At 35.6% G+C, this 22,072-nt stretch overlaps 1 protein-coding gene across 9 annotated transcripts in view; it reads left to right on the plus strand.

Annotated features, from left to right (window-relative positions):
- Positions 1 to 22,072, plus strand: part of CYB5R4 (cytochrome b5 reductase 4) — a 122,637-nt gene that overhangs the window by 73,419 nt on the left and 27,146 nt on the right. For all 9 annotated transcript variants that reach the window (XR_011974399.1, XR_011974398.1, XM_072642720.1 and 6 more), the window contains 4 exons: positions 15,501 to 15,641; positions 17,541 to 17,693; positions 18,657 to 18,807; positions 19,170 to 19,256. Coding sequence is in view for 7 of the 9 variants with exons in the window: in XM_072642720.1 (XP_072498821.1) it covers positions 15,501 to 15,641; positions 17,541 to 17,693; positions 18,657 to 18,807; positions 19,170 to 19,256 (532 nt within the window). In the remaining 2 variants the exon portion in view is untranslated. The remainder of the gene's footprint in view (positions 1 to 15,500; positions 15,642 to 17,540; positions 17,694 to 18,656; positions 18,808 to 19,169; positions 19,257 to 22,072) is intronic.

Below are 22,072 nucleotides of genomic sequence, written 5' to 3' on the forward strand. Positions count from 1 at the left end.
AGAAAACGGTTACATAGCGCTATGGAGCCAGGATCAGAACTGGCTGACTTAGTACAGAAATCAACTGTCTTAAGTACATTTTGCCATGAGAAAGGAATTCTCTTAGATAGACACATTGTAAACAAAAGTGGCGTCAGTTGGGTTTTATGATCCCAAGCTATGGGCATCTTCATTCTGTAGCATATCTCTGTGATTTAAGATAAGGAAAAGGTCCCATCACCCAGATAACAGATATCCTGTCCTAAACAGGCCTTAACAGAGTTTGACAAAAGATGAAGTTACAACCCCAGGTATCTGTGTTTTCCTCTAAACAAAGGAGACTGTTAGGTCCAGACTCTTCTTAATTCAAACTTTGGCCCTTATTAAAGTCTAAAATTTATATTAAATATTAACATTCCCTCCTTTTGGTCAAAGGCAAGCCGAAGGCTTCGCCTGTAGGCCAACAAAGATAAGAAAAACTAAATCTTCATGTAGGTCTTGGGAAAGTTTTCTCTGTCTGATGTCATCTTCTTCTGGCCCTTTCAAACTTGGAAGGCATGGTCCACTCAGGAGCAGGAGCAATGGAGGTGACAGACAGATCCAAGAGTCTACACAGAAAACCTGACACGGTCTCCCAGAAAATATACGATTTGATAGTTGGCATGAAACAATACAACATAGTTAACATGGCTAAAGGCACTTAGCAATAGTTTAGTTTCCCAGCCACGCAGGGCTAGGTTCAAACAACACATTGAAGTTTTTTTTTGTTTTTTTTTTTTCCAGTTCACAAAATTGCATTTTTACATTGTCAGGTACAGATGGCTCACAACAGACTAGTTTTGAAAGGGAGATTCACATGTCATCAAGATAAACAAGGAAGCTTAAACATGAACCATACAAATCAGTGCTAACTAAACAATTACCAATGTTAACTAACATTAAGTTCCTTGTATCCCAGTAACCAATTCTTAAACAAAACTTTGAATCCCAGATTTCTCATGTCGTTATCTGATACCTAGATATCTTTTCTTTGACAATAGGTTTTATTCTTGGGATAGTTCAAAAAGAAAATTCTGTCTTTCTGGTTCAAATCTAGAAGTTCCCAGATACTTCTGACTGTATAAATTAGTACAATTACTTAAAATTTGTTCTCCATTTTTGAAATTTCAGAAAATTTCAGTTTATCTTATTTGCTGTTTCTGTTTTTACCTAAATCTTCTACCTGGAATAAGAATCTTTTAAAATGTGAAGTTCAACCATAAAACGAACTCATCTTCCCTTTAAATTATTGGACAGGTACTTTAACAGAGAAGAAATAATTTACCACTATCTTATACAATCTTGTGCAAAAATCCAGATTTGAGATCTTATTATCAAAAGCATGATAAAATTTAGAAGCCAATCATATATTCCTGTATATAATCTTAGAGGAATCAGTCTGATCCTGTTACTTTTCCTCAAAATTTGCTCTTATTACTTTGCCTAATCATTTCCTCAATATTATCTCTATATTATATTTATTTTTATTTGGCCAGGAATGTAGGTCAAGATTGTAAGCTATTCATTCCTGAGTCCCATTTTAGTAACTCAGAGATGCTCCAATTTCCATTTATTATTTGATAGACTTAGTTCTACTTACAGAACTTCTTAATTACAAAGATTTGCTATAAAAGAAAAAGAGAGGGACAATATTAACAGAAGGAAAGGATTTCCTTGGTTCTGGTTGATTCCAGGAATAAGCTGTTATCTGACATGTGAAGTCACCAGGTGCTGAAAGCAGGGCTTCAGAGTAATCAGGTGGGGAATTTCCTTTTTCAGAAAGGAAATAGAACACTTGGGAAATAAAGTTAGGAAGATCCTACCTAGGCCGTGTCCAAGGTCATCTTCAAAACCTTTCCAAGCATCCACCATTAGCCTGCAGCACATGTCAATTGGCTTTATGATAACTTAGACAAGTATTCCTGTAATCAGAACTTCAAACAATAGTAAATTGCAGTCCCAGTCTTATATAGCAAATAAATATTGGGTGGTATCCCTCAGATAAAATACTTCCTTACTCTTTTAACCATTTGAAACTGACACAAAAGTATCTAGAACAACTATCTAGGAGAAAGAGGGGTTTAGATAACCCTATTTATTCCGAAATCTTATCTACCTTTCATAGTTTCAAACAGAACTTAATTTATCTTTCCAAATCTCTCAATCCTATTCTTCCACTTGCTTTTACATTTTAACCATAAGACAAGATAGCTCATAAGTTATTACTCTTTGCTAGCAAAACTGTACTGGAATTTCATTCCAGCTTAAACAAAACAAAGAGGTTAATGACTAAATTTATAGTTTGATGGAATTATGTCTTTGTTTCACAAGTTGTTATTCTTCCCTAATTATACTCACTCTGGAAGAATGAGATACTTCAGGAATTAAATCTTTTACATAATAAATTCAAATGCAAACTTTTAACTCTAATTTAGGCCATAGAATGACTACATAGTCAGATCAAAACAGCTTAATTTAATAGTATATTATTTTGAAGCTTTAGCAGGCCTTCTAAGAATCACACATGATTTTTCAAAACATTTCTTCTAAAAGTATTTCCCTTCCTTAAAAACAGTTAGAATTTACTCTGATGTTCACTAAACTCTTATGAAGAAAACTAGTTGGAAACTTTTAAAATGCTTGATATATCTTCCTTTTTTTTTTTTTTAAGCAAAAATAAACCTTTAAAACTGGAAATCATTAAAGCTAAATTGTTACAAAAATGTTCTTAAGTAATATGAATTTCCAAAGTATTATAACAAACTGAATTCTTAATTACTGCAGTATTCTTAGATATGAGACTGACTCACAGAAAAACACTGTTGCTTTTTAAATCCTTTTTTTTTTTTTTTTAAAACAACGGGAACATCTTAAGGTGAGTCTTAAGTAGTTTACAAAAATTTCTGCATATGTTCTAATTTCAGATAAAAATAATGTTAGCTTTCCCAGTACGATTACACAAAAGGCTCACATATTTTGCTGGTCCCTTGTTATTGACCACAGAAATTTGCTATAGAAGGAAAAAGCAGGGACATGTGACATACCAAATATGACAGAATAAAACATCCTTTACTCTGTTTGAATTCAGATGGGAGTGAAATTCTCCAATGATGCAGTATCTATTTCATAGCCAGACTCAGGAATAGACAGGTGAGAAACATTCCTTTTTAAAGGAACACAATAGGGAAACTGAGCCAGGGGGATCCCATCCTAGATTGAGTTGAGAATTGTCCCCTCTTTGTTTAGTCAGATGAGAAATATTCCTTTGTGGCATGTGTCTCAGATACTGATTTAATGCAGACAACTGTACCCAGATTCAAACTCAAAACAAAAATAATTATGGTCCCAAATGCCTTTTACCTTAAACAGCAAGTTTCACTAATCCCAGCTTAGAGTCACATAACAGTTATTTCCACTCTCTTGGAGTTACAGTAAACAATAAAGATTTACCAGGACACACACACATAAGGGATTCCATTTAACATCTTTCCTTCTCAAATTTAAAACTTGTCCTGATGTAAAAGCCAATTATTAAAAATTCTCTCTATCTATTACAACTTCTGTGCAAGTGATATTCATTGTTTAGAATCTGAATTAACCAACCAAATTCCTTTACTAAGACTGATGATCTTACCCACAGGAATGGGAGGACTGTTCTGAATGAACAGAAGGAATTTAAATAAAATTTTCACTCCATTGTGGGACTGTTCTAAATGGGCAGAGGGAATCTAAAGAAAGTTTTCACTCCATTCCCTCCTTTCCATACATAGGAATCATTTAACAATTTTAGGTTTCAGCATTAAAATGGTTTTCCCAAATAACTTAGTTAACAATCCTACAACTTCACAGAAGATAGCCAAATTGTTTAGCTTCAACTTTTTTAACAGACAAGGGTGAAAATACCTGGTTTTCTAAATGGCAATTACAAAACATTATAAGACAAAGTTAGCAGGACTGATAAATTAACATAACTGGTGTTACACAGTTTTCCCAACATCTTTTAGTTTCAACAAAATTCAAATTAAAAATTGCTTTGTCTAACACTATTTCTAGATTACAGTGGTCCTCAATTTTCACAATCTAAGAGAAATTCAGAAATACAATCCTAGAAATCGTTTTAACACAACAATAACTGCAGATGGTATAATTTGCGTTTCCAGAAATTATTGATCTTATTACTTTTAGCAATTAAAACCACTTCAAAGGTAACAGTTACATTAGAGAGATAATAATGTTGTATGTAACATATACCAGTCATTATGTTAAGCATTTTACAATCATTTTATCATTTTGATCCCATAACAACAAGCACAATTATTTGTACAAATCAGAAAATGGGTCAAACAGAGATAAAATACTTTTTTTTGCAATTGAACAGAGAAGTGAAGCTTACCAAGAGCAGAGAAACTGATGTCCCAGTGGTGACTTTCGCAGGCAGAGTTTAGAGAATGCTCGCTACAGGCCTGATTCTTCCATGTTTCCCCCAACCTCCCACAGCAGCAGAATTTACTGAGCCCCTAAGGTGAAATGCAGGTGCTGGGACAGGGTGGGCAGAATGTCTAGGACCTAGGTGGCATTTCCAAGCTGTACCTAGAAAGGTGGGCTACTCACAATCTTAGGAGTAATTTCAAATGATCAGTTCCCGAAATATTTCTGATTAATTTCACAACATACAAATCTGCTAAAATGATTTTACCTAAGATGATCTACCTTTCCATTGTAATTCCAGGTTGGCCAGACCAGAATGACAAGGAAAAGTGTTAAAATTTTGTTTGTTAATTTATTTCCTTAGCTGCAGCTGCTGAAGTTCAGCTGCTTGCATTTAAATCTTACAAGATAGCACATTCATTCACAGCACGCATGATACAGACAGGGACATACACCAACAGACAAACTGACAACAGGACAAATACAAACGTAGCTCACAAAAAAACAACCCAGAGAGAGAAGGCAATTAGAAGCTTGCTAGAAATCCTCATCATGAATTGGCTATTATTATGCTGAGACAATGAGATTGCAAGAATTCAAGACCAGATAGTAAAGGGGAGTCCTACAGCCTTTGCTCAGAGCACCCCTGTGGTCGTTGGAGGGGTGGGGAGCCTTGGTGCCCCAAAATTTCTGAGTATCTTAAAGAAACAGGCCCTATGGGAATAAGCTCAAGGCCTCTAGTTCTTAGATGGATTGTAACTGTCCTCTTCAAGACCAGAGTCCTTAAAGGAAAGTGGGGAGGGGGAATGGGGAGGAGGGAGGCAACAGAGGCTTGAACAGAGGCTGCCTTCCTCAGGGCTAAGGTAGGGGAAGGCCAGGGGGAAAGATTGCATCTAGGTGCCGTCAGTTTCCCCAGATCAGAGGCCTTCAAGGGGAGGGGGAGGAAGGAAAGGGGTGAGGAATAGGACAGAGGGAGTGAAGGGAAGGACATACTGGAGCCCTTGAAGAAGAAAGGATTTTTGCCAGGATACGGCTAGGTGCTGAAGCAGCTCCCAGCCTTACAGGGAAGAGGCTACCTGTCTTTTGTTCTCGCTCAGCCAAGTCAGCAAGCCCAAGACGAAACATTCTCGCTGCTGGCTAGTTGTTTTGTTGGCCTTTAAACTTAAAGTAACTTTGACCGGTCCAAAAGAGCCCTGTGGTGGCCAACATAATTTAGGGCTATCTTTAACTGATTGACACTAGTGCTAGCAATACCTATACTAAGTTTCCTGAGATCAATCGCCAGAGGAGACCTAAGTAATACAGAGTGATTTAACGCGACTTGGTCTCCAGTCCCCAGAGTTTCCTTTAAAGAGAATTTCAATTCCCTATTAAATAAAACGGTAACATCCCCAGAGTTTCCTTTAAAGGGAATTTAAAATGAGAGTTCTTTGGAAGCTGGGAATGGAAGGACTTACCCCGACCCCATCAAGGCCAAGGACTCTAGGAAAAATAGTTCCTATTGGCACCGGAGTCCTGGCGTTGGCGAGATGAGGAAATGTCCGTCCTGTTCCTCAGTTCCAATCCACGTTTGGGCGCCATAACTGTTGACCTGAAAACTTGGTTAGAGAAAAGGCAACAGGCTAAATGCATACATTTTATGATTTAATTAATTAATCAATTCCCCATAAAGAAAGTGGTTACATAGCGCTATGGAGCCAGGATCAGAACTGGCTGACTTAGTACAGAAATCAACTGTCTTAAGTACATTTTGCCATGAGAAAGGAATTCTCTTAGATAGACACATTGTAAACAAAAGTGGCGTCAGTTGGGTTTTATGATCCCAAGCTATGGGCATCTTCATTCTGTAGCATATCTCTGTGATTTAAGATAAGGAAAAGGTCCCATCACCCAGATAACAGATATCCTGTCCTAAACAGGCCTTAACAGAGTTTGACAAAAGATGAAGTTACAACCCCAGGTATCTGTGTTTTCCTCTAAACAAAGGAGACTGTTAGGTCCAGACTCTTCTTAATTCAAACTTTGGCCCTTATTAAAGTCTAAAATTTATATTAAATATTAACACCAGCAATGCATGGCATGTAAGTGTTTAAGAAATGGTAGACTAGATTATTCCAGTCTTCTCATTTTACAGATGAGAAACTTGAACTCCAAGAAGTTAACCTTGACTTGCCATAGTCATACAAATAGTATCAGGAGCAGGATTTGAACTCAAGTCCTCTGACTCTAGATTCTACATTCTTTCCACTATACTGTAAGTTTCTCTTCTTATTCTGCCTACATTGATAGAGTAAATGAAGGCATAATAAGTCTGGAAAGGTAGGATGGCAGCAGATTGAGAAATGCTTGAAGACCAAACAGAGGAGGGATTTGTGTTTTATTTGTTTCTTAGTTGGTTTCTTATGCTGGAATCAGTAGATGTTTTTTGAGCCTGGAGAAGGTTATAGTCAGAGCTGTGCTTTATGACTATCACTGGGGCTACTACTGTGTGGAAGACCATTAAAGAGACTCTTTGCCATGGTCTAGATAAGAGGTGATTATGGTGATTAGAAAAGTAGCCTTGTGAGTAGGAAGAAGGGAATAGATAAGAGAAATAATTTGGATATAGAATCCACAGGATTTCGTACTGAATGTATCTGATCCTTACCCTGGGTGTGGTGATAATGACCTAACCCCTTAGGGTTAACTTTATACCAATCTATACTAAATTGTTGCATGCACAGTAGGTGCTTAATACCTGTTGAATTGATCATGCAGTTACTGACACAGTGGCATTGGATAGGAGGTTTGCTTTAATGCAAAACTACTTAAGGATAATAATAATAGTTAGCATTTCTGTAGTTTTTACTGCTACAGCCCACCACTGTGCTAGTCAATTTATAATTGTTATCTCATTTGATTCTCACAACAAACCTGGGAGGTAGGTGCTATTTTTATCCTTATTTTAAAATTGAGGAAACTGAGGCATACAGAGATTAAGCGATTTGCCTAAACCATATTAACTTGAGTCTTTTTGATTCTAGACCCAGCGCTCTATCCACTGTGCATCCTAACTCTGGTGGATACTGGGTTTGAACAGGGGCTCTTGGCTAAGTTCAAGTCTTTGGATTTTCAGTAGATTTCAATCATCTATATACTATTTCAACTCATAAATAAGAAAGAGATGGTAAAGGGGTGAGGCATGGTTATTTTAGCTTAAGGCTAGAATGGTTAATATTTTTTAAAAAAATATCTTGCTTTTAGATGCCGGTGGCAGAACTAGAACACAGTGTACCATAATATGAATTTGTTTCTTTGACATCCATTTAAATATTTTTATGTGAGAAGCTGTACTGGAACAGAGACATATTATTAATCTGGTATACTGTTTTTTCCAATAGATAGATGGCTTATAAATGGAAATACTTATATTCCTTTGGTTTCCATAATGAATCTCTGCATTTCATATCCTTTAGTTTACTACCTGCCCTATGATTACTCAGTTGTAGGGAATAATTATCTTTTTTTCCCCAGTGATTCAAACCTGTGATTTCAAATCTTAGAATAGAAACTCTTCACTAATGTAGACTGACATTTTGTCAGAAGTTTAAGAGTCCTAAGAGTCTGAAGGAGTTGTCTAAAGTAAAGGTGTTGAACTCAAATAGAAAGGGATCCTTGCCTGTGGTATGTTGACTTGGAAAACCTCAAATTAATATTATCTATGTATTACATTTTTATTTATTTTGTTAAGCATTTGTAGTTTCATTTTATTTTCTCTTGGGCCCCAGTTCAGAGTTTTGTGATGTGCTGGCTTCCAGTTTGATGCCTCTGGTGTATAGCACTAAAAGAATTAACTGACTTGCCCAGAGTTATACTTCCCAGTATGTGTCAGAAGCAGATCTTAAAACTTCTTGGCTCCAATTCTGGCCCCATGTACTCATTTCATCATTCTGTTTTTCTTTATATTTGATATGTTACTCTTTTTTTATGAAAATATAAGATTCATTTCATTTAAATAGTTGTACTTTGTTGCTTTTGTTCTGACCTATAATATTATCACTTAAAGGAACTTCCATCTTTTACACATTATCTGGTAATTTATTGCCTTAGTAAATTGCCTAAGGGAATTTAGAAGGTAAATTAGTTGTCTTTAGAGTCATCTAGCTAATATGTGTTACAGACAGGACTTGAATTCAGTTATTACTACTGACAAATCTGGCCCTGTGTCCACTATGCTTATACAAAATGAACACTTTTTTTTCTTGGCATCAGGTACACACAAGTGTATTTTCCTTATGATTTGATGTTTTTAATTTAAAGAGTGGAAATCTGTGAAATGTGGACTATGTAAATGTGGATATCATTTAACTCTTAATTGATGACTCAAGGAAGATAGAGTACAATCATCCCTTCCACATTTTGACTTTCCCCATCATGCACTTGAAATGTCATGGGTCAATGTAAGAAATTAAATGGGAATTTTGGGGGAGTTTTTAGAAGCCACAGATGACACACAAAAGCCAGCAGACAACACAGAAAAAGTTTAGGAACTCAGAGAAATGCATAAATTATGTGTATAATATTGTATGATATCAACATAGTTTATCTTTTAATACTATCATAATTCAGACTTCTCTAGTACCAAAGGAGGGCCAAAGAATTTTTATGTGGCTTTTCCAGATCGCGAGGGCACCTAGCCCTTAACCCCTTCGATGTAGAAGGGATAACTCTACTGCCCTCAGGGACTTATGAACATTTATTAAGCACCAAATTGTGCCAGACACTGTGCTGTGTGCCAGAGATATAAAGATAAAAATGGTCCCAATTTTGATTGTTTCCACATAGTTTTTAATGTTTTTTAGGTTTTCTGTCTGTTGCCTCTTTATCAGTTTTCCTTTCTATCAAATGAAATAATACTTACAAGTTACCTAACAGAATGCCTGGCACATAATAGGTACTTAAATGCTTGTTCCCTCTTCTCCACTCCCCCCATCAGAGTTCTTGGTTCCTACAACTTCTTCCTTAATCCTCTCCCTGAGAAAATCCTTGCTTCTCATTTTCTTTGAGCTGATAAAAGATACAACTAATTATTTACAAAGTAAAACGCTTAAATTTCTGTGCTTGGTCTTTGTGGCAGCAGTTTCAATTATTCATTGGCCTCATCCCCTTAAGAAATTTGCTGAAGAATTGATGTTGCCAAAAGTCTTGACTTCCTGCTGAGTGGGAGGTATTGTATTTTACTTTATCCAGCAAATTCAAGTTCTTTTGAGGCTTTTAAAAATTTTGTTTTGTTTTAAAAAGACAGTACTTGTTAACCTTTTGTTTTTAAAGCTTTTCTCTTCACCTTTTCACTTTAGACTAGCAGGGCTGGACAGCCTGCAGCCTCAAGGCCACATGTGGCTCTCTAGGTCCTCTGACTAAATCCAAACTTCACAGAACAAATCCCCATAACAAAAAAAATTCTGTAAAACTTGGACTCAGTCAAAAAAACACACCCAAGAACCTAGAATCTGACCTTGAGGCCACAGGTTCCCCACCTTTGGATCAAAGCTTTTGGTAATTTTAGTGAGTCTTTGTTTATAAATGCTTGATAACTAACTGCTCTTGATTAATTTTAGGGATTCTGGTGTCCATACTGTCTAATCAATGTATTGATTACAAATGCTGGATCTATTAAATAGTTTCAGCTTCCGTATTTTTTAAAGGACAGTTTTACTGCATTTTTGAAAAAGAGCTATAGTTAATTTGAACTGTAATTTGAAGGACATTCCAACAAGTCACCATTTATTAAGCACCAACTGTGCCTAGTAAAGAAGCGGAGAGTCCCTCTAAAGTAGTGATAATCTTGTATTTTTCAGTCTTAAAAAATTTATTTCAGTGCTCTAAAACTTTATATGAAAACATAATGGAACCAGATCTGTCTAGGTAAGTAAAATGATCCAGGTGAAAAATCCTTGAAGGAAAGAAACTCTTAATAAAGTCAGTTGTGTTTTTAAAAAAGCAAGTTTTCCTGTCTGTAGATTGGTTTACTTAAGTATAGAAGGGATCCAACAGAGGACAAACACAGGCAGAATTTAGGGGGTGTATAGGACTAGAAAAGTTCTTACTGAAAACCTTACAGAATCAGAATCACTGAATTTGAGAACTGGAGGTGACCTCAACAGGCATTTAGTTCAACTCATAGCTAAAGGAATCCCTACTAAAATATGTCGACATTTGATCATTGGATTTCTTCTTGGAGAAGGAATCTAACACCTTACTCAAGCCATTCTGCTTCTGAATAGCTCTCATTGTTAGAAAATTTGCCCTGACATTCAAGCGAAATTGGCCTCTTTGTGACATCCATTCCGTTGCTCCTAGTTTTGCCCTCTAAAGTCAAATGGAACAAATCTAACCCACCCCGACCAAGTCATCTTTTTCTGGGCTAAATATGCCCTGTTTTTTCCACCTGTCCTCGTATGGCATGAACTTCATCATCTGGTTTCCCTCTTGGCATTCTCTAAAGCTTGTCAGTGTCCTACTTAAACCCTGATGCCTAGAATTAAATGTAGTATTCCAGATGAGACCTGACAAAAAGAGTACAACAGAAAACAGTGATAATATTATTTCCTTGTTTCTAAAAGTCATGCCCCACCCTCCCCTTGCAGTCCAGGATTGCTTTAACATTTTAGCGGTCATATCACAGTGCTGACTCAATGAATTTGCAGTCCATTAAAACTTCAGACTCTTTTCTGAACTACTGCTATCTATGCCTCCCCATCTTATATTTGTGGAATTGATTTCTTTTGGTATCCAAGACCAGCCTTTACATTTATCCTAATTAAATTTTATCTTAGTAGAAATCCAGCCCAATGCTTCAGCTTTTCTAGATCTTTTTGGAGTCTAACTCTGTCATCCAGAATTTTAGCTGTCCTTCTTAGGTTTTTCACCTATAAATCTGATAAGTATACTAAGCTGTGCTTTTATCAGTCATTGATTACCAGGTTAAATATCATAGTATCAAATGGAGACCTCCTGCCATGTTGACACTGAATCACTATCAACTACTCTTTGAGTTTGACCACCCAATCTGTTCTGAATCCATTTGTTTATATTATCTAATCAATATTTCTCCATTTTATCCACAAGAATAGTATGGGATACTTCATCAAAAGCTTTGGTTGAATCTAGTTAAATCTATATCCACAGCATTCCCCTTATTTGCTTATCAGAAAAGGAAAGATTGTTAGTCTGACACAGCTTATTCCTGATGAAGCCATGCCGGTTCTTTGTAATCACTGCTTCCCTTTCTAAATAGTAATCAACCATCTCATTAATGATTCAAGAATTTTCCCAGAAATCAATGTGAAACTGACTTTTCTTTAGTTTGCAGACTCTGTTCCCTGTTTTGCAGATTGGGGCGTTTGCCTTTCTCCAATCCCATGTTACTCTTTTCTGTAGTCTTTCAGCTATCACTCACAGTGGTTCTGCTCTTACCTCTGCCATTTCTTTCAGTAGAAGAGGATGCAGTTCATCTTGGCCAGGTAACTTGAATTCATCAATAGCATTCATCAGCAAACAAAAGAAGAAATGAGCATCTCTGCCATTTCCCTGCTGTCAATCACCCTCATTTTATCCACTTCAAGCAAAAGATCTGACCCTTCTTTGATCCTCCTTTTGTTCTCTCAGTGATAACTTTGAACATCTCTTTTTGTCCTTAGTTTTTCTTGCCAACTTCTTTCAGATCATTCTGAACTTTGGCATTTCTCATACTGCTTTTACAGGACCTTGTCTCCCATATTAATCTTCTGTCAACCAGGGTTTGCTTCCATCTTTATATTTCTTTTTAAAATCTAGGTTGGTTGAATAGTTTCCTGTACATTTACATCAGTCTCTTCAGATAGTCTCATTTTGACTCCTCATTGAAATGTTTTCCTTTCTGTCTTAAGAATTTCATTGTTAAGGATCTTGTGTCATTCCTGGGCTGACTTTCCCTAAAGCATGGGATATCAACTCTCTTTATTCTGAAAGTCCATGGTACCCTACCCATAATTATTCTGAACCTACTGAAATCTACTTTCCCCAGATCTAGAGTGTATGGTTTTTCTGCCTTTTGAAAGGTGATTTTTACTAAGTCACGTCAGAAAGTTATTGACTATTCTAGTGGGGTTTGGTTTCCTTTTTTTGGTGTGTGGAGGGGAGAAAAAGTGGAGGAAGGGAAGTAAGGGGGAAGGAGAATGGAGGGAGAGAAGGCTTCAGCAGATGCCTGGATAATTGAAGTCTTTCATTCCTACTATATCATACCTCTGTGATTTGTTTCCATACTTTTCATCTAAATATTTCTGTCCAGGTGGTTTTAGGCCAGGTATATTCCAGTGATGAAAAAAAAATCACTTCTAATTCTTTTAACTATCATCCAGATATTCTTCATCATATTTCTCTCCTCTGGTTCTTAAGTTTTGTCATGAGTATACCATCTTATTATACAGTGACATCCCACCTGTTTTGTTTTGCAAAAAAGATAAAAATTTACTTGTTTTGTTCCTTCAGAATAAGGCATTATGCATGCAAATCCATGTTCCAGTCATGGCTCTCAGTCCAACAAATTTTATGGATAGCTGTGAAGTCAAATTTGTCCTTGTTTGTGGACTGCTCCTGACCAGTCACTGGAATTCCTGATCCATTTTTTTTTTTTGAGCCATCACTTCTGTTCTCTAAAGTGCACACTTCAGTCAGTCATCAGTTCAGTCAGGCTTCATTCATATCGGTTTGCCAATATATCCACTGCCCCTTGATACAAGCAGTCTCAGGGTTAAACTTAAACCTGTCCCCAGTACCCCCACTCTCACAGATTCCTTGTTTCATGACTCTCAAGTTTCTCCCCAAATAATTACAATACAAATGGCCATATGGTGAATAGTTGTGGGAAAGTCCCTTAAGCCAATATGGGCCCTTGATTTCTGGAACTAAGTTTATGTTTCCTTGGAAATAGGGAATTTTGATTTGAGGAGTAAACTATCTCAGAATAACATTTTTGTATCATTAGCATCCTTTTTTCTGAAATTATGCAATGTATCTCCCATGCTTGCTGTGTTATTTGTACCCTTGATAATGAAGTTCCTGTCAAGAAATGTCATTGGAACACTTACTCAGCCTTGATTGAAGTTAATACTTCTATTAAGTACTTTGGGTGTAAGTTAATTTTAGGCTATTAAGTGTCATATGTTGTATGTTAGCAGTAATTCATTAAATAGTACTCCTGAGGAAAGGGAATGCAATTCAGGTGTCTTATTTTTAGCAGAAACTAACACAAAAGCCATTTAGAACTTGAGTCCCAGTTTTGCACCTTTTCCCCTTCCCCTCTTTTCTGCTAATCTGTAGTTTGTTTGTGAGCGTTTAGCAAAACTTCATCTTGTTGCTTCAGGATTTGAAAATGTCAGTGATTTTTATTAGTGCTAGACACCTGTGCAAATGATGGTAGCCCTATGTGCCTTAGTAAGCCATTTCATGAGTTGATATGGTTAAAAAAAAATTCTTTTTCTAGTAATGAACTTCCTGATATTGAGCCGCTTCACACTTAACTAAGCCAATACATCACTGGAGCCTTATTTGAAACCTTTTGATCTGGTTAGGAGCTGCTAGAACTTGCCCTCTTCTGATTTGATCATCAGGAACTAAGTAAGGGTCAGCTATATGCGAGAGGGAGACATCAGAATAGTTGGAGTTTATCTTATAGGAGAAATATTTACATGGCTAAAAGCACTTCAGCTTCCTGTCCCCCAAATAATTTGTATTTCAGAACTATGTTCAGTCGCTTTGCAAAACAGAGTTAATTATTTTTAATTCTTAAAAGCAGGCATGGAGTAAAGAGTTGTCAAAATGAAGCAGGTTTTGTGACCAGAAACCGTTAATGGTAACTTAGGATGGAATCTTACCAATTCAGGGAAAAATCATAATTCTAAAAACAGATCCTAGAACCATATATTTAGAGGCAAGATGAGATATAGTCCTATACCCTTATTTCATAGGTAAGGAAGCTATGGCCCAGAAAAGTCCTAATAAGGTCACATGGATGACAGGTGGCTGGGCCAGGATTGTAACAGAGATCTTATGACAAAAAACCAGTGTTCTTTCCACTAAACCAATTCTATCAATTGGAGGAAATTGTAGAATGGTCATATACTACTTAATGGATTATTTTTAAATTTTGCATGTATTTTGTGGAGTTTTTTTTTTTTAATTTGGAATTAGAATCCTTAGTCTAACTTAGGTTGTAAGTTCATATGTGCTGAAATACTCACATGAATTTCTGAACTTTTTGATAATGGTATTCCCTCCAGTGCTGCAGGTTACAACTTATCCATGCCTCCCTATCCTGTGCAACTCTTGTCCATGACCTCCTGTAAGTTCATCCAAGAGATCTGCTAAGGGCATTCTTTGCTCTTGACAGAAAAAGGATGCTAGTTTCTGTAATAGGGTTTTGTTTTGTTTTTTCAGTTTGTGTTTAATTCTGTATTCCAACAGAAACAGATATTCATAAGTTTCAGAAAGATTTTATGAATGTTCCTTAAGAAAGGATTTTAGAATAAATAATATATCCATGGTCATTTTAATTGTACAATTTAATTATGGTTCTGCTAAAAAAAGTTTAAAATTAAACTATAAAACTAAAATTAGTTTTCATTAGAAATTTGTTTCTTACTGATAACATTTTTACTTTATTTTCTAAAATTACAAAAATATTTGGAAATAGACTTTAGTAAGCAGTAATCACAGGGAAATATGTTGAGGAAAAAATATTTACTGTACAGAATTTTCAAGGTGTTTTGATAAATGAGAAACCCAAATTAGCCAGTATGGTTATGGACTTTCCATTCCTAGGAAACAGTTGAAGTTGTGTTTGTTCTTTATTTTTGTGTGTGTGGGTGAGTGGGTTGGTCAGGAGGGGAGAAAGATGAGGATAGGGTCCAGACTGGAGATTTCATTGTTGAGGGAACTCCCTTTACAATTCAGCAATTTTTCTACAACTTAGTCTTAGAGAGTGACAACTTGTTAAATATATTCAAGAATAAGGAAAACCGGAATCATTTTTCTAGGGTTGTACTATAGGAAGTGCACGTTGATTTCCAAGGTGGATGTTACGCATGATACCAAACTTTACTGCTTGATGCTGCCGCCAGGTACTCATCTTCAGGTGCCCATAGGGCAACATGTTTACCTCAAGCAAATTGTTTCAGGTAAGTTGCATGGAGACATAAAGGAATGATTTAAAAATAATTTCTTGTAAAACTATAGTTCAGAGTTTAACTTTATGAAATGATATAATGAGGTTATTCATTATTTTTTGTCTTGTGATTTATTTGTAAGACATTAGCACATCTTCCTGGGTAGCTAAGCTTAGATTGTGATTGCTAGAGGCTAAATATTAGAAGTAGATGAAGACTTTGCTTACTATATGCCTCTGTATCCTTTTGTACACATGTTAGAAATGTTGTAGCTTTAGTAATAGAATTAAAGAGACTGCCATTTCATGTCTAGACAGTGTGATCAGTCAGTACACATTTATTAAGTGCCTACTGTGTGCCAGACAGTAGACTAAGTGCTGGGGACATAAAGAACACTACATACAGTCCCTGGTCTCAAGGATCCTCATGATCCCCAGCCCACCCTGATTTTAGTATTAAAGGTGAGATATATTCCAACTTCTCTTAAATAGTCATTTGTAGTTTTGTTATTTCCAGATTTCTAAAAAATTCTTTCTGAGTTGCTTGTGTTTCTTGCCAGCACTGTTGCTTAGTCCTAAGTTTTGCACGTTTCTTACTAGTTGTATGAAATGACTATCCTTTTTGTCCTTAACTTAGGTGATTACTCTTTGAAAAGGTGTGCCTTTGGGCTTTGGAGCATGTCTATATTACCTTACCTATGTTAATAACTTTTATAGGTTTTTTTTGTGATCCATCTCCACTTTTACCTTTCATGGTGGATGAGGCCTAATTTTTATTAATCTGTGCTTAGTTAGTAGCTCCTTCATCCATCTGGCCACCTTAGTTGTTTGTCTCTGGGTTTTCACTTTATAAATTTTAGGCTGTTTTCTCATATCTAAAATTGGGATAATATGTACTTGCTCTGCCTAGCTCACATGGTGTTTATGAAGAAAGTGTATAAAGCACCGTCTCAGTGTCAAGTTGTTACATTTGGCATTACATTTTGTTGGCCTTTGGTCAACAGTGTGTTAGACTGTATGTTCAATGCAGTATTTTCCTAACTGTAAACTCCATGTAGACAGGGACCTTGTCTTATGGAATTCAATAGATTTGTTAGTTGCCTAGTATGTGCAGAGCACTGGGCTGGAAAAGATTATGTTTTTGTAAGATTTTGTCCCTGTATTTCCACTATGGCCTAGCATAGTATTTTATATATAGGAAGGGCCTATTAATTGTGGCTATGCTGAATTGCCTATAATCAAAACTAGAGAGATAAAACCATACTTTGCCCAATAGTGTTTTTTACCTTTTCTCTTAACAGTTACTAATGTTGAGAATGTTCCTGAAAATCCACGTCATATCTGTAGCATACTTGAACTTATAGAGAGCTGGCATTTGGTTGAACCAGAAAAATTAAAGAGAAACCCTAAGAAGAATTTTGACAACTCAGATACTATGTATATGCCTACTTTTTTTCTTTTAGACTAATTAAGCCGAGTATTATAAAATTATATATTTATTTTGCCCTTATATTGTTCTTAGGAATGACTTGGTTTAGATTATTTTGTAATTTTCATTGCTACAACTGGATCATGGAAACTTGATTCTGTTGTACGTGATTTGGTTATATAATAATTTTGGTTACTGGATGCTGCCCCAGTGACCCCATTTCACAGAAGCAGATTTTGGCATATCTCTGCTAGTATATTACTCTGTTGGGAAAGAAATTGACCATTCTCATTAAAATAAATTTATTGTTATTATTCAGTTATGCCACCCTATACCAAAAAAATCATAGTTATAAGTAATTTCTAGCAATGATCCAATAATAGTAAACATGTCAGTATGATTATATCAGACATTTAAATATACTGTATAGTTGTGCCAGTGTATTTTTTGCACTTGTGTGTCTTTGGTTTTGGCTTCTTCCAGGTACAGAATTAGTGAAGCCGTATACACCTGTATTAGAGTCCTTACACTCAGATTCACAGGAAACACAGCATCCTCATAATAAATACGTCTATGTTATGATCAAAATCTATCACACTGGACTCTTCTCACCACATTTTGATCGTCTTCAGATAGGTATTTGTTATTTTCTTACTGCTTTTTTGAGGCTTAGATTAGTTCATTCTCCAAAGAGAGGTTTCCTTCTTTTCTCAGCCCTTACTCTCTTATCTTTCTTTAAGCTTTTTTCTTTATTATTTATGACTATTCTTTTTTTCTAAGTATGAATCTAAAATTTCAGTATTGACCCTACTGAGGAAGGGGGTGGCAACATTTAATTCATTTCGCTCAGTCTAAGCAATTTTAAATCCTATGACTGATATTTCTGAGGAACTCATTCTGTCTTATTTAAGTAATACTTTATGGTTTGCAGAAAGGACATTCTGAACTCAGCCATCCAGGTTTCCTAGATTGCAGAGTGACCTCTTCAGATTGTAGGTTCATAGATGACTAAGTTTGGTTTTCATTTTTTGAATTTGGCTGTAGGAAAAATAAAAGAAAATTAAATGTTAACTAGTCAGGTTTGTTGGGTTGCTACTATTGAAGTATTCGCTGGAGGAAAGATTGAAACCATTGAATCGATTAGCCTGAGGTTTTATAATGACATTTCTGTATTCTCTACTTCTGATTCAGCAAGCTTTTAGTGTGCATCTAATAATGTACCTTGCATTTGGCCCTCAGCACAGTAGATTATAAGTTGGATAAGATCTGGACCCTGCTGCTGAGAAACTTATAATCATGTTGGACTGCCAGTCAGTCCTGCACTATTTAAAACTATTTGTTGCCAGTTTATAAACCATGGGTTTTATAAAATGAGTAATATGGGAGAGGATATATAGAAAAATTATATTATTGTGCAGCTCTTCATTATATGTGTCAGAAATATGGATAGTCTAAGCATCTTCTTGGCAACATAACTAATATTATACAGATTTTAATAGGACATGGCTGTCATACAATTGAGAATCCTGTCACTAGCATCATGTTATGAGAAACCTCCACTGTTCTTACTTTTTTCTAATAATGTATTTTATTGTTTAGGAGATTGTGTTTCTTTGAGTAGTCCTGAGGGTAACTTTAAAAAATCTCAGCTTCAAGATTTAGAAGAACTCTTCTTATTGGCGGCTGGAACAGGCTTCACACCAATGGTTAAAATATTGAATTTTGCTTTGACTAATATAACCAGTCTCAGGTATGTAAATTTTATTTATGGATTTAAAAAAATACAAGGTTGATAATTTGAATTAATATATTTTCTGAAGCTCAAGTAAGACCAGTACAGTGTATACCACTTCTCTTTGATTTTAATATTGCAGTGAAACTTCTAAACATGTCTATATTATCCTCCCAGCCATTTCTCATTCTTCCTTTGGCCTCAGCTTGATTAGTAAGGGGAATTGGTTTCTTCACCTTCATTTCACTTGACTTTGTTCCCTGTGGTCACCTTTAGCAAAACAGATTTTCACCTCATTTCCCCTTTACTGAACATATACACAATTTGAAAATTCATTTTAAAGTGTTCATGCTGATGTACAATGTAGCATTTGCTTTTAGGAAAGTGAAACTGATGTTCTTCAACAAGACAGAAGGAGATATCCTTTGGAGGAACCAGCTGGAGCAGTTAGCAGACAAGGAGAGAAGGTACCAAAGCGGTGGCCATAGGTTGCCTGAAAAAATAGGTGGCGGATTCTGAACCTAGCTGTATTGAATAGGAACTCTGAATCTGAGTTAGACACTGAAAAAAGTTATAAACATATATTTTCTAGAAAGATCTGCTGAATTTATCAAGGTGATATTGACTCACTGATACTAAAGTGCTGCTGTAGCCATTCTTTGGGCTTATATTACCTCCTCTGACTTAACTTTCAGCATTAAGAATATTGATTGTCAAGTTTGCTGCATTTGTTACATTATAAATAATGAGCAAATGCTCACTGTGTGACAGTTTCTATCCTGTTGTAGATTTTGTGCAGACTGTATTGTGGCTGTCTGTGCTTTCATTAAAGGATAGAATAGGTCTTCTGAGAAAGCTAGTGGGAGCTTTGGGCAGGCGGGTTTATTCTCTTCATTTTATTTTTTCTCCAAAGAGAAAATATTTTGTGAAAACTTGACTTGCAGTGGATTTTGAGGGGAGATTGTTGGTTTGTTAGATGGGAAGTGGGATGATATTCCTGATCAAATGGATAGTTTAAGAAAAGTCTGCAGGCACCAATAGAATCAGATAGTCAAATTTGGAATTTTATTTTTAACTAAATTACTAAAGTGCCCTTATCTTTTGACCCAATGATTCCACTAGCATGGGCTAGTAAGGAAGATCTCATATATACCTATATGTGTAAGTATGTGTGTGTGTGTGTGTATATATATATATATATATATATATATATATATATATATATATATATATATATATATATATATATATATATATATATATATATGCATGCATGTGTGCATGCATATGTATATGTGTATATATGTATATGCACACATACATGCATATATATACACACTCACATATATACACATTAGCAGTTTCCAAAGTAGATGTTCATTGATTGAGGAATGGCTAAATAAATTGTGGCATATGGAGAAGATAGAATGTGCAAAGTAAATCGGATTAGGAAAGCAATATATACAATATACAAAAATGTGAATGAAAAAACGGTCAACAGTGGATGAAACTCAATACTCTCTAATTATAATGACCAAGTTTTACCTCAAAGAAGAAATGAGAAAATCTTTCTCTCTTCCCTGAAGAAATAGGGGACTGTGGGTGTAAAACATTGTACATACTGTCAGACTCAACATGTTGATTAATTTTGATGAACTATTTTTCCTCTTCTGGTCTTTGCTGTAAGGGTAAGGGGGTGGTAGGAGATGTATTGGTAATGTAGGTTATGTGAAAACAAGAGATAAACAATTTCTAACAGAAGTAGAAATCATGAAGGGGCAGTGAAAATGAGAAGTATAATTGGCTTGTCAAAATAATTGGCTTGTCCCTACAGACATTTGAATTGGAAAAAAAGTAGAGAACCAGCAAATTTTTTAAAATAGCATTTCATTAATATCTTTTGTTTTTATATCCCTTTCATTTCTGAATACTTCCTCTACCTGGTATACATATACTGTGAAAGTCCATCTTCTTTAATTACTTGCATTTAGCTGCTTTCTTTTGCTAGTTGTAGTCAGTACAAGCTGTCCAATCTTTCTCTATTTCTTTACGTGAAAAATAGGTTTTACATGTTTGCCTCCTATTTCTGAATACTTCCTCTACCTAGTGTGCAATCCTTTGTAATACAGAGGGGAGAAAAACCATTCAATCAACACATCAACCATGACCAATAATATATGCAATATTCTATAACCATGGTTCTACAGCTCTGCAAAAGAAGGGCAGAGTATATGTTTTCTTAATTCTTCTCCAAGACCAAATTTGGTTCTTATAAATACAAAGCATTCAATTTTGGATTTTTGCCTATGACATACATTATTTTATACATGAAGTCTGTTGTGTTTCTGGTTCTGCTTACTTCGTTCTGCATCAGTTCATATAAGTCTTTCTAAGTTTCTCTAAATTATTCATCTTCACTTTTTCTTTTAGCACAATAATATTCCATTACATTCATGTTTCAATTCAGCCATTTCCCAGTCATTAGTAATACTTTGGTGAACATCAGACCTTTCTGCCTCTGACCTCTTGAAGGTATAAGTATTGGGATCCTTGAATCAAAGAACAGGAGCATTTTTAAAAGCTTTTAAAAATTATATTTTGTAAAAAGCGTAATTCTGAATTACTTTCTAGTCCTATTAACAGTGTGTTCCTGCCTTTATAGCCCTTCTGATTTATTTCTGTAAAACAATTTCTGCTAACTTGCTTTTTGTTAGGTGTTACACTAACAGTGCATTGCATTTGGTAGGTATTCTTTGTTAATGTCTTGTGTTTTCTGATCTCCAGCTTTAGGACTTAGAGTAGTTAAAGGATCAAAAGCCTGTAAAAGTCCATCTTCTTTAATTACTTACATTTAGCTGCTTTCTTTTGCTAGTTGTAGTCAGTACAAGCTATCCAATCTTTCTCTATTTCTTTACATGAAAAGCTGGTTTTACGTTTGCCTCCTACACCATATAGCTTGAATGGCTCAAGCCAGAAGAAAAATTAGACCATCTTGTGTTTACATACTCCCTGATGTACCTTCTGTGGTTTTCCTTCAGCTTTTCCCTGAGTTCCCTATACTGGGGAGACTAGAGCTGATGTTACTGATTGATTACTTACATCTGCATATTTTTGGTCTCTTGTCTAACCTCTAAAAGCCTTTATCTTATTTTCAAACCTATTTTCCCCCTAGACTGTACGTTTTCAAATACATTTATGCAGAACACATCTAGATTTGTATAGCAACAATTCTTTCTATGAAAATAGTCTTCTCTTGCTTTTTCACTGTAAATTCAAATTCAGC

This window comes from Notamacropus eugenii, chromosome 2, assembly GCF_028372415.1.
Source record: "Notamacropus eugenii isolate mMacEug1 chromosome 2, mMacEug1.pri_v2, whole genome shotgun sequence".
Lineage (NCBI taxonomy): Eukaryota > Metazoa > Chordata > Mammalia > Diprotodontia > Macropodidae > Notamacropus > Notamacropus eugenii.